This window comes from Lithobates pipiens, unplaced genomic scaffold (assembly GCF_037356315.1).
Source record: "Lithobates pipiens isolate NorthernLeopardFrog02 unplaced genomic scaffold, aLitPip1_a1.2 Scaffold_13, whole genome shotgun sequence".
In the NCBI taxonomy this organism is placed as follows: Eukaryota; Metazoa; Chordata; class Amphibia; order Anura; family Ranidae; genus Lithobates; species Lithobates pipiens.
The window spans coordinates 247,218,608-247,230,385 of NW_027507718.1; the positions used below are offsets into that span (position 1 = coordinate 247,218,608).

The 11,778-nt window shown below is 37.6% G+C and overlaps 1 protein-coding gene across 1 annotated transcript; it reads right to left on the reverse strand.

Annotated features, from left to right (window-relative positions):
* Positions 1–3,594: 3,594 nt before the first annotated feature.
* On the reverse strand, positions 3,595–11,529 carry ODAM (odontogenic, ameloblast associated). Its single transcript, XM_077478560.1, has 8 exons — positions 11,476–11,529; positions 11,345–11,386; positions 11,229–11,264; positions 10,134–10,331; positions 9,120–9,167; positions 8,227–8,310; positions 4,926–5,069; positions 3,595–3,624 (listed from the first exon to the last, which is right to left on the reverse strand). The coding sequence occupies exons 1-8, from the start codon at positions 11,527–11,529 to the stop codon at positions 3,595–3,597; spliced, it is 636 nt and encodes a 211-aa protein (XP_077334686.1).
* Between the last annotated feature and the right edge of the window lie 249 nt (positions 11,530–11,778).

Below are 11,778 nucleotides of genomic sequence, written 5' to 3' on the forward strand. Positions count from 1 at the left end.
TAACAAACCTAAGTGGTGTAAATGGGCGAAAAGAAAGATAGAGCAAACATTTGTAGGGCGTATAACAGGGCTACAGAGATTATGGCTTCACCCAGGCGTTCAAGTTAAAAAAAATGATTAATAATAAACCTATTTTAAAGAGGATTACCCTTTATCTAAAAATCAGGTAATTAAGTTGCCAAACAGTAAAAAGCAACAGGCCAGGACAATTGCTGATGAACTATTTTTAAAGCACCAAAACGTTTTCGGCTTTCTTTATCTCAGCCACGCCACTTTACTTCACAGCAAAAAGGTGCTTGAAAACAGTGGCTTTATGCTTTTACACAAATGTCTATGACCCATGAGGGTCTGAGTGGGTAACCTAGCAGTTCACCACTACTTACTGCATTAATACAGTAGCTTTATCAAATGTTCACAGAAAGTGGAAAACAGCTCTATTGTCTCACTGGCCACAGTTCATAGGTCAAAAAAATCACTCCTGAAATTAAAATCAAATTATCACTGAAGCTGGCCAATGTACATGCAAATTCTAAAGCTGGCCAGAGATGATTTGTTTTTTTCTCATTCAGCCAACAGGCTGAACAAAAAAACCCACCAAAGGGATTCCTCCATCCACACAAATGAGGCACAGGGAGAAATTCCCCCTACCAGGACATTGTATTCTGACAGTGGAGAGTCCTACCATTACCATTCGACAGAAGTCGCTCTACCGTCGAACAGGAATGACCACACATGGTTTAAAATTTGGCCTTGCTGAACTAACCATATTTTTATCCATTTATTACCAGCCATAGGGTGAGAGTGGATGAACCTGCTTTAACTCAAACTCTAATCCTGTGCTATGACAGGCCCATCAGGTATAAAGGAACACAATGGAGTTGTTTACTACAGTCAAATTAATTTTGTAAGTGAATATTCACTTTGCAAAGGAATTTTCCCTTAGCTTAGCAAATGACTGCTGACTTCTAGGATACAGTCATGTGCAATCAAAAATACTATTTTATTTTTTAAATTGCACATGATTGGGTATTCTTTTTAACCGGTTCCCGACTGCCGCATGACGATATACGTCAGCAGAATGGCACGGGTGGGAAAAAGGGCGTACAGGTATGTCCCTTTAAGAATCGGCATTGAGCATGCATTCTCTGTGACTGTGGGTCCCACGGACTCAATGTCCACCGGGGTGCCTGCGATCGTGTCATGGAGTGGAAGAACGGGGAGATGCTTTTGTAAACAAAGCATTTCCCCGTTCTGCCTAGTGTCATGACAGCAATCACTGCTCTCTGTCATCAAGAGCAGTGATCGCTGTCATGTGTGTTGAAGCCCATCCCCCTCACAGTTAGAATCACTCCCTAGGACACACTTAACCCCTTCATCGTCCCCTAGTGATTAACCCCTCAGTGTGATTTACACAGTAATCAGTGCATTTTTATAGCACTGATCGCTGTATAAATGACAATGGTCCCAAAATGGTGTCAAAAGTGTCTGATGTGTCCGCCATAATGTCACAGTCATGATAAAAATCGCAGATTGCTGCCATTACTAATAAAAAATAATAATACTAAAAATGCCATAAAACTATGCCTTATTTTGTAGACGCTATAAATTTTGCGCAAACAAATCAATATACGCTTATTGGGATTTTTTCACAAAAATATATAGAAGAATACATATCGACCTAAACTGAGGAAAAAATAGTTTTTTTTAAATATCTTTTTGGGGGATATTTATTATAGCAAAAAGTAAAAAATTTAGCTTTTTTTCCAAAATTGTTGCTCTTTTTTTGTGATCAAATACTACCAAAAGAAAGCTCTATTTGTGGGAAAAAAAGGACGTCAATTTTGTTTGGGTACAACGTTGCACTTGTCAGTTAAATTGGCGCAGTGCCAAATCGCAAAAAGCGCTCTGGTCAGGAAGGGGGTAAGTCCTTTCCTGGGCTGAAGTGGTTAAAATATGTTTTCACAACACTCACTAAGCAAGGGAAATATTCCCATGCAATGTGCAAATTCACTTGCTAACTGAAGAACCTGTTTTCATTTAGAAAAGCAGGCTCCGTAAAGGACACGTCCATTTGAAGAAGCCCTTAAGGAGAAGGTTTATGCCATTTTATATATGTCTAAGTACCCTACAAAAAAGAGTCTGAAAGTCAAACAAGCCAGTATCATCAAAGCAAGCACGTTGAGGGGTAGAACACTTGGGGCACCAATCCATTACTGTACAGAGAGGGATCAATTAAACTGGAACCATATATAACCAAGTACCTACAAATTTGCCTTGTCTGGTTTGAATCTTGCCCTGTTTGGTTCACTTAACTCTAACTATATACACAATAAAGATAAAATGAATGGGTAAACTTATTTTCTTTTAGTCAAAAGGAAATGCAGCCAAATCGATGGCTAAGAAAGGACAGAAAAGAATTATTATAAAATATTATCAATATATATGTGTCAGTATGAAAGAAATAATATATGTTAATTCAATGATCATGAATGCATTCATATATGTTTCATGTTTGAAAGGTCAACCAATAGACACGATTTTTATGTCAGATCAGCAATCGTCTTCTCACCTGCAACAAAAATTTAAATGGTAAACTATTACCAATTTATTGGCTGTAAGATGTTCACATTGAAAGATACATTTTGTTAACTAAGCCATGATATTTATGCTTTTGCACTACTAATAAAATGTAGAACCATCACCGAAAACATCAGGTGGCCGAAAAATAACTGGACAAAATGCAGTATAAAGAATCAACATTGCAAAGCATTTCCTTCTTAACTGTAAATGTATTAAAATTGCAAGTAAAAATGGCATTATATTATATAGAATCTCAGGATCTTTAAACATTCCCTAGCTTGCAATAAAAAAAACTAAAATAAAAAGCAACAGTTCTTGAATTATAGATTGTCTTAGTTATTGAGAATAGGTTAAAGTGGTTGTAAACCCCTTACAAGCACTTTAACCTACAGGTAAGCCTAGATTAAGGCTTACTTGTAGGTGCAAGAAATATCTCCCAAACCTAAAAGGTTTAGGAGATATTTGCAGAAATAGCGGCAACGATGTCTACGGAGCATGCGCCATAGACAACGGGCGCAGGCGCATTGAGCGTGTAGTTTCTAACGGTGATCATGCCGTTAGTGGCGGCACCAGCACGCATGTGCAGGGGTGACATCATCACGGCTCCGGCCAGTCACAGCGCCGGAGCCACGATACCCGGAAGTCACTCCAGGATAGATGGCGGCATCAGAGGAGGCGAACGAGGGCCGATGTGGGGACTCTCAGGTAAGTAATTCATAATGAGCTAGCATGCTATGCTGCATAAAAATGGTTATATGCTGCATTTTTACACGTCATCACAGCACAGTGTCATTTAATGACACTGCAATAAAATTAAAAACAAAACAAAAACATAAATAATGTGATGCACTGTAACAGCGTATCACACCACCCCGACATGACAGACACCAGCCTGCAGCATTTTAATATACAGGCTGGTGTGAACAAAGTCTTATTTTACAGTCATGGCTCTTGTAGCATTGTGAGTAGCTATAAAAAATATATACAAACAATACATAGAAAAAAACTTACTACTTATGGAGTCTTCATAACCTCTGGAGTAACCTAAGAAAGCAAGTATAGCAATGATTTACAATTGTTTTTTTTATATAAAAAATTTGAATTGTTAGTCTTCTATATGTTTATTAGACATGTGCACTGCCGAAAAATTGTTTGTTCCAATCTGTTTTTTTTTTTCATTTTTCATTTGTTATGATCGCAATGCATAAATTTGTAAATTGGAAAAAAAATGAAAAGCATCGGAAATTCTTCCAAATTTGAATAAAATCTGAAATTTGGAAGAATTTGCTTGTAAAAAAAAAACATGTTTTGGAAAAAAAAAGAGAAATTCCCCAAAAAAATTTAAAAACCAAAATGAAAAAAATAAAAAATCGGAAACTTGGAAATTACAAAACAATCGGAAATTCGAGAACCCGAAAACCTGAAGATTTGACATAATAACTAACTAATTCTGAATACACACAATCAGACTGTCCGGCGGACTTTGGCCCCCCTTCCCCAAACCACCCCCCCATGTTGAGGGCACGTGGCCTGACACGGCTCAGGAGGGGGGGCGCTCGCTCGTCCCCACCCCCTGACCGGCCTGGTTGCGTGCTCGGATAAGGGTTCATGTTTTTCCGCCGAAGGCAGCGACATTGACTTCGTTCGATAGTCCAGGCTACCTGGAGCTGCGTTCAAAATGAACGGACTTTCCTCCGTGTGTGGGCAAGTCCGTTCATTTCAAAAGTATGGCGGACGCCCACCAAAATACCTAGTCCGCCGGAAAAGTCTGGTTGTGTGTGGGCAGGTTCACTCGTTCGGAAAGTCCGGCGGACTTGCCAGCGGTTTGTCTGCCAGACTAAGTCCGGCGGATAGTCTGATCGTGTGTACGCGGCATAATAATAACTTAACTATTACTGACTATTATAGGTATTGGAATTTCGTTATTTTGGATAATGTGTAACTTTGGATAAATTTGTGTTCTTTACGTTCACTAACAGCCAAATTTGAAAGGAAATTCCAATACCTATAATTTAATAGCTAGTAATAGTTAAGTTATTATTAGTTGTTATTTCAGATTTTCTCATTTTTCGGTTTTCGACTTTCAGATTTTAAAGATTTTTCTTTAATTTTCGAATTTCAGATTTTTTTTAAATTTCCGATTTTTTTCTAATTTCATAATTTTCAGATTTTTTTTGAATTACGAATTTTTGGAAAAGTTTGTTAAACAGGTTTTCTTTAATTTGGATATTTCCGAATAAACAAATTTGTCTAAATTTGTTAAAAAACAAATTCAGAACAAAATGAATTGCACATGTCTAATGTTTATCTTGAATGAGTCAGTCTCAGTCTTTGATGCATCTTACCTTATTCTCCTGATAGTCTGGCAGTCTGGTAGTAGGATCTTGATCAAAAACCAAAGAATCTACTGGGCTTTTTGTTGCAAGCTGAAGTCCTCCTGAAGGCCTAATCAGGTCTCCATTAATTTGAGGCACAAAACATCCAAAAGTCTAAAAGTCAAGATAAGCAATAGTATATATTTTTGGGCACCACAGAAAGGAGAATTGTGTTGCTAAATCAAAAGAGTGTACATGCAGATGTTGTAAAAACAATAGGTTATTTTGAGGAACATGATACACTCCTAACTATAAGAACTACATATTTTTATAAAATAATTTCTCTTCCTGACATTCTGTATAGGACAGGTATAGCTGTCCTAAAATGATAAAGGTTACAGGTAGTAATCATGCCTCAGGATCATTAGGAACTGGCATGTGGATTTGTGCTAAGTAATCCTATAAGCACTTGACATTTAACAGTGCTCAGAGATATAAGAGTGTAGATGGTTACAAAGACAATACATATTGCGAGGCTCCATATAAGAGGGTAGATGGTTACAAAGATAACACATACTGTGAGGCTCCACATAAGAGGGTAGATGGTTACATAGACAACACATACTGTGAGGCTCCACATAAGAGGGTAGATGGTTACAAAGACAATACGTACTGTGAGGCTCCACATAAGAATGTAGATTGTTACAAGGACAACACATAATGTGAGGCTCCACATAAGAGGGTAGACGATTACAAAGACAATACTTACTGTGAGGCTCCACATAATAGGGTAGATGGTTACAAAGACAATACGTACTGTGAGGCTCCACATAAGAATGTAGATTGTTACAAGGACAACACATAATCTGAGGCTCCACATAAGAGGGTAGATGATTACAAAGACAATACTTACTGTGAGGCTCCACATAAGAGGGTAGATGGTTGCAAAGACAACACATACTGTGAGCCTCCATATAAGAGGGTAGATGGTTACAAAGACAACACATACTGTGAGCCTCCGTATAAGAGGGTAGATGGTTACAAAGACAACACATACTGTGTGGCGCCACATAAGAGGGTAGATGGTTACAAAGACAACACATACTGTGAGGCTCCATATAAGAGGGTAGATGGTTACAAAGACAATACGTACTGTGAGGCTCCATATAAGAGGTTAGATGTTTACAAAGACAACACATACTGTGAGCCTCCATATAAGAGGGTAGATGGTTACAAAGACAACACATACTGTGTGGCACCACATAAGAGGGTAGATGGTTACAAGGACAACACATACTGTGAGGCTCTATATAAGAGGTTAGATGGTTACAAAGACAACACATACTGTGAGGCTCCACATAAGAGGGTAGATGGTTACAAAGACAATAGGTACTGTGAGGCTCCATATAAGAGGGTAGATGGTTACTGTGAGGCTCAATATAAGAGGGTAGATGGTTACAAAGACAACACGTACTGTGAGGCTCCACATAAGAGGGTAGATGGTTACAAAGACAATACGTACTGTGAGGCTCAATATAAGAGGGTAGATGGTTACTGTGAGGCTCAATATAAGAGGGTAGATGGTTACAAAGACAACACGTACTGTGAGGCTCCATATAAGAGGGTAGATAGTTACTGTGAGGCTCCATATAAGAGGGTAGATGGTTACAAAGACAACACATACTGTGAGGCTCCATATAAGAGGGTAGATGGTTACAAAGATAACACATACTGTGAGGCTCCATATAAGAGGGTAGAGGGTTACAAAGACAATATGTACTGTGAGGCTCCATATAAGAGGTTAGATGGTTACAAAGACAACACATAATGTGAGGCTCCATATAAGAGGTTAGATGGTTACAAAGACAGCACGTACTGTGAGGCTCCACATAAAAGGGTAGATGGTTACAAGGACAACACATACTGTGAGGCTCCACACAAGAGGGTAGATGGTTACAAAGACAATACGTACTATGAGGCTCCATATATGAGGGTAGATGGTTACATAGACATTAAGTAATGTGAGGCTCCACTAACAGCTAAAACTGTTATGCCTTGTACACACGGTCGAACATTCGATGGAAAAGGTCCGATCGGACTTTTTCCGTCTGAAAAAATTTGAGAACAGGATCTAAAATTTTCAGACAAAAAAATCCGACCGGACTTTTTCCAATCGTTTGTAGAGAATTAAGACGGACAAAGTGCCACGCATACTCAGATCAAATTACAAGACCAAAGCTATTGGCTACTAGCCTCTATGTAGTCCCGTTGTATGCAATGAACGTCACCACATTCCAAACAATTGGATTTTCCGACAACTTTGTCCGACCGTATGTATGCAACGCCAGTTTCGGACAAAATCTGTCAGAAAAAATCTGACGGATTTTGTGATCGGAATGTCCGGCCGTGTGTACAAGGCAATATAAACACAAATGTTTCGCTCTATCCTGTATTCGTTTTAATGGATATATATTATACTATGTTTAATACTTTGAGTATAGGCTGAAGAGAGAATGAGTCTTCTGAGCAGAAGTAATACTCCATACTAACTAATATTACTACTAGTTGCATTCCATAAAAAAGTTTGACAATATCTCTGCACTTATTGGTTTCTTCATAAACTCTTGCTGTACTGTTCACACAGCATTTCTAGGCCGAAGCATTTGTGAGGCATATTGGGGTGTTATCAGAGCAATAAGGAGGAAATAATCCAGTGGGGACCCCAGCTCCATTGACAACTTTCTAACAGGGGATGTACCCTCATTTTTGAGAGATTTCCTCTCACTTCCTGTTGTACTTCTGGGATAGGAAGTGAAGCAAACAAAAAAAAAACATAAACTTACAGGATTTGACACTCTCCCTAATCTCTCCACCAAACTAAGAATAACATTATTTGGACTTTGGGTATACTCTAAATGCAAAGTTCACCTTTTCCACAAAAAATAATAAAATATTGTTATTGTTTAACCTATAGGCCATTTGTGTCCTCTAAAAATCCTGGCTAAAAAACTCCTAATTAGCAACCCCTACATCCTGACTTGTTGCCATGAAAAATGGTGCATGCTCATTCCCAGCATTGCATGAGGGAAAAACTAATGGTTTTTGAGTCCTAGCAAAAAGTCAGGGCATGGGGTTATCAACTAGGAGTTTTTTTAACCAGGTTTCTGAAGGGACCAAAATAGCCTACAGGTAAAACAATAAAACGAATAAACATTTTACAAAGCTCCACAGACCTTTAATACCTCCTGGGGCCCCTTGACTGCATATGCTATTTTCTGGAAAAGGTGAACTGTAACAATTACAAATGATAACCATCTGGCAGATATATGACCTCTTCCATGGCGGGTTGGTTCCCAATCTGCTTTGGTAAAGCTGGCAGAGGTGGTTGTGCTGGATACAAGGAGAAGACTGGCATCTATAACAGTAATAAAAAAAATCATATGATTAAACGTGAACCTACTTTTTGCTTTGCTTAATAAGTAAAGGATAGTGCACTTAAACTACTATGTTTGTATACAATGAATTTCATTTATTATGCTCTTATTTAATAAAAGGAAATTATAATGGTTTTGAATCAACTCCATTTTTACGTTTTTTTAAATTGATATCTGTTATCACAATTTTTTTCCAAAAACAACATATTTTTTTTTCAAATAATATTTAATTTGTGGTACAACAATGAGACAAGAGATAGGTTTTCTGAACAGAGAGCACTACAAACGTTGGTTGCTTTTAGACTTCCTCTCTGATTGAAACTCTGCACAGCCCCTCTGAATAGAGAAGGAAAATAGAAGGAGGAGGAGTCTCTCTGAGTTATTCAAATATCAAGTTTCTACTTGAGCTATTATACTTAGTAAAGAACAGGTTTTAAAAAGTGGTTAAAAAAGGAGTGTAAAGATATCCCCTTGTTGGTTTATGTACATACAAACTTATTGTATCTGGTGGAGCTATGAAATCATGTGACACTCTTTTCTGCAGCATTTGCTGGTGAGTTCAGACACCACCAGTGAGTGGGTTCTTTGGCCTACAGGAATGGGCTGAATGATGGCAGTGAACTGTGGAGGAGGACTCATGGAGGGCAACGCTGAGGCCTTAAGAGGGTGAGTATTTCTTTTTTCATGTACTTGAGAAACAAGGGGCAAAAAAGCACCAAAACTGCACAATAGCTACATACACAAAGGTAATCAGCAGCCAGTCAGAACATTATAATCTCCTATGCAATACCTGTCCTTGTTTTTGGGGCATTCCATAGGACACCACATATGACATCACCTACAAATACAAAAGGACAATCCTAAAAATACGTTAAGTTACACATTCTTTTGAATAACTGCAAGAAACCCTGAAGCATAAAACAAAGACATAAAATGGAATTTGGTACCTGAGATGAAAATGTAAGCAATTAACATATAAAGTTAAGTTGTTTCATGCCCCATACACACAAGCAGATTTTCTGTCAGAAAAAACTTGGATGGTTTTTCCAACGGAAGTCCGCTCAAGCTTGGCTTGCATACACACAGTCACGCAAAAGTTCTCTGAACTTTTGACTATCAAGAACACAGTGATGTACAACACTACGACGAACCAAGAAAATTAAGTTCAATGCTTCCGAGAATGCGTCAAATTGTTTCCGAGCATGTGTAGGAATTTTGCGTTTCGGAATTTGTACAGATGATCGGAATTTTAGATCGGAACTTTTTCCAGCCAAAAAATAGAGAACCTGCTTTTTCAATCTTTTGCTGGCTGGAATTCTGCCAGCAAAAGTCCAATGGAGCGTACACATGGTGAGAATTTTTGACCAGAAGCTCACATCCGACTTTTGCTGGCAGAATTTCTGATCGTGTGTATGGGGGTTTAAAGTTAGGGCTCATCCATACCACACAGAATGCCGTAATGTTGTGCATAATGGTGTGAGATGGTGTGTTTTGTGAATGCACGCTGCCTTGCGCTTGACTGTGATGCGTTGCACTGGTTGCAGTGGCCTTATAAACAGTGTGCTTATTCTGGGTTTGTGACTACAAACATAAAATTGTAATATTCTGTATATAAAATATTAAAGCATGTGGATTTTTTTTAGAAGGAAGTCAACAATATCAGTCCTCATACTTCTCTCATGACATAGCATAGCATAGCATAGCATTTTATGTTTGATCAGGTATAATGATTAAGTAATATACCATTTTTAATATTACCCCAGTTATATACTATTTATACTATAATATATAAAACTGTACTTACTTGGTTTGGTTTCTGCTGATTTGGTGATGTTGGATCTAGTAGTTGGGATTGTGTCCCTACATTTGGGACAGCCACCTGATTTGGCAGTTGTGCTACTAAACCAGTATGTGTACCAAAAGGAATCTGTGGTAATCCTGCAATTTTTTGCTGTAACTGTGGCTGGTATATCCCAGGTAACAGAACATTCATGGCACCTCCCTGTACAAGATAGATAATGCTATGTTATAAGTCTTTTTCAGTTCAAGCTATTTTATTAACACCTTGCTGCTTTCCTGTGTGATTATAGACTTTTCATATTTGCTTTTCAGGGGATATTGGCTATAACACAAGTGTGGCCCAAGTTACATATACCCAACGTATCAACAGCTTGACCACCTGTGAATGGTAATTGTCATTGGAGTGAATGCAGTTTGGGCTGTACATGTGATAATATAGAGGACCGAACAGAGTTTTAACAGTTGCTTTGAGGAGCAGATTAATTGGGAACATTATTTTTGATTGTCTTAAGCCTAGTACATAGGGGCCGAATCTTGGTGCAGACATTCAGCCGTGTGTACAGCAGCCGGTCCAACAGAAGCCGTCTATTCTGCCGGCTTCTGTTGAAGGAAAAGGGTCTGCCGATCAGTGTTTTCAACACTGATATATATATATATATATATATATATATATATATATATATATACTCCATGTGTAAAGTGCTATGTAAATTTAGGGCGCTACACAATTACTTGTAATAATAATTGATGGCACAGGTCTCCCCAGTGTCTTGTAACAATATAACGATGACTACATTCTTGCTTATTCATAGTTTATAAAAAGTTAAATATTATATATATATATATAAAATACTAAGTAGTATGCCCTTTGTGTCTTAAAACTTATTTTGAAAATTTTTATAATGCGAGTTCAATTAATTGTCTAGAGACATTTTATTATTAATATCCTTGATAAAAATGGTCTCAAAGCTTTGTTTAACATAATGTTTTTTAGGCAGAAGCAAAAAGGTCCCCATCAAACATATACATTTGTCAAAGGGAAGAGGGTTGTCATTCCTAAAACAATAATGGGAGTTTTGTTGCCCTTGGTTTGTATTACCTGAGGAATGTTTGTATTAACTACTCCTAGCAGAACCTAGTAAGAAAAAGGAAGAAAAAGTAAACACACCAATCTTTCCATATGTAAAATTAAATCAAGGTTATAATGTTTAATACCTCATTGCTGTTACTCCCAAGCAGAAGATGTTGGGCAACTAGCTAAATAATAAAAATAAAATAAAAAATGAATATTCATATAGAGAGAAAGAGAGAGAAAGAGAGAAACTACAAAATAATTACATACTTACTGGAAGAGCAAGTGATGGGCCAAAAATGTGAGCAAGTATGGCAAATACCTTCATTTTCAAGTTCAGCTTAAAAATAGAAAATATAATTATGTTAATATGCAAAACTACATTCCCTAAGTACTGGAGCTGCTGCTTCAACTCTGAAATCAGTTGTACATGCAGATGTCCATAACATTTCCAATTATTCATTTATACAAATAGCACAGCTTCACAACTGGATTCCATATTTGTTTATTTTACAATCTGGAGAATGTATGGTCACTACCCTGATACTATCTGAACTGTCCCTACTCTAGTTATACA

Excerpts from the sequence above, each read along its gene's own strand:
- ODAM (XM_077478560.1), bottom strand. The coding sequence starts at position 11,529 with ATGAAGGTATTTGCCATACTTGCTCACATTTTTGGCCCATCACTTGCT. Across the intron at positions 5,070-8,226 it reads ACCAACCCGCCATGGAAGAG|ACTTTTGGATGTTTTGTGCC; the intron begins GTCATATATCTG and ends CTTGACTTTTAG. Across the intron at positions 3,625-4,925 it reads CAGACTATCAGGAGAATAAG|GTTACTCCAGAGGTTATGAA; the intron begins GTAAGATGCATC and ends TTGCTTTCTTAG.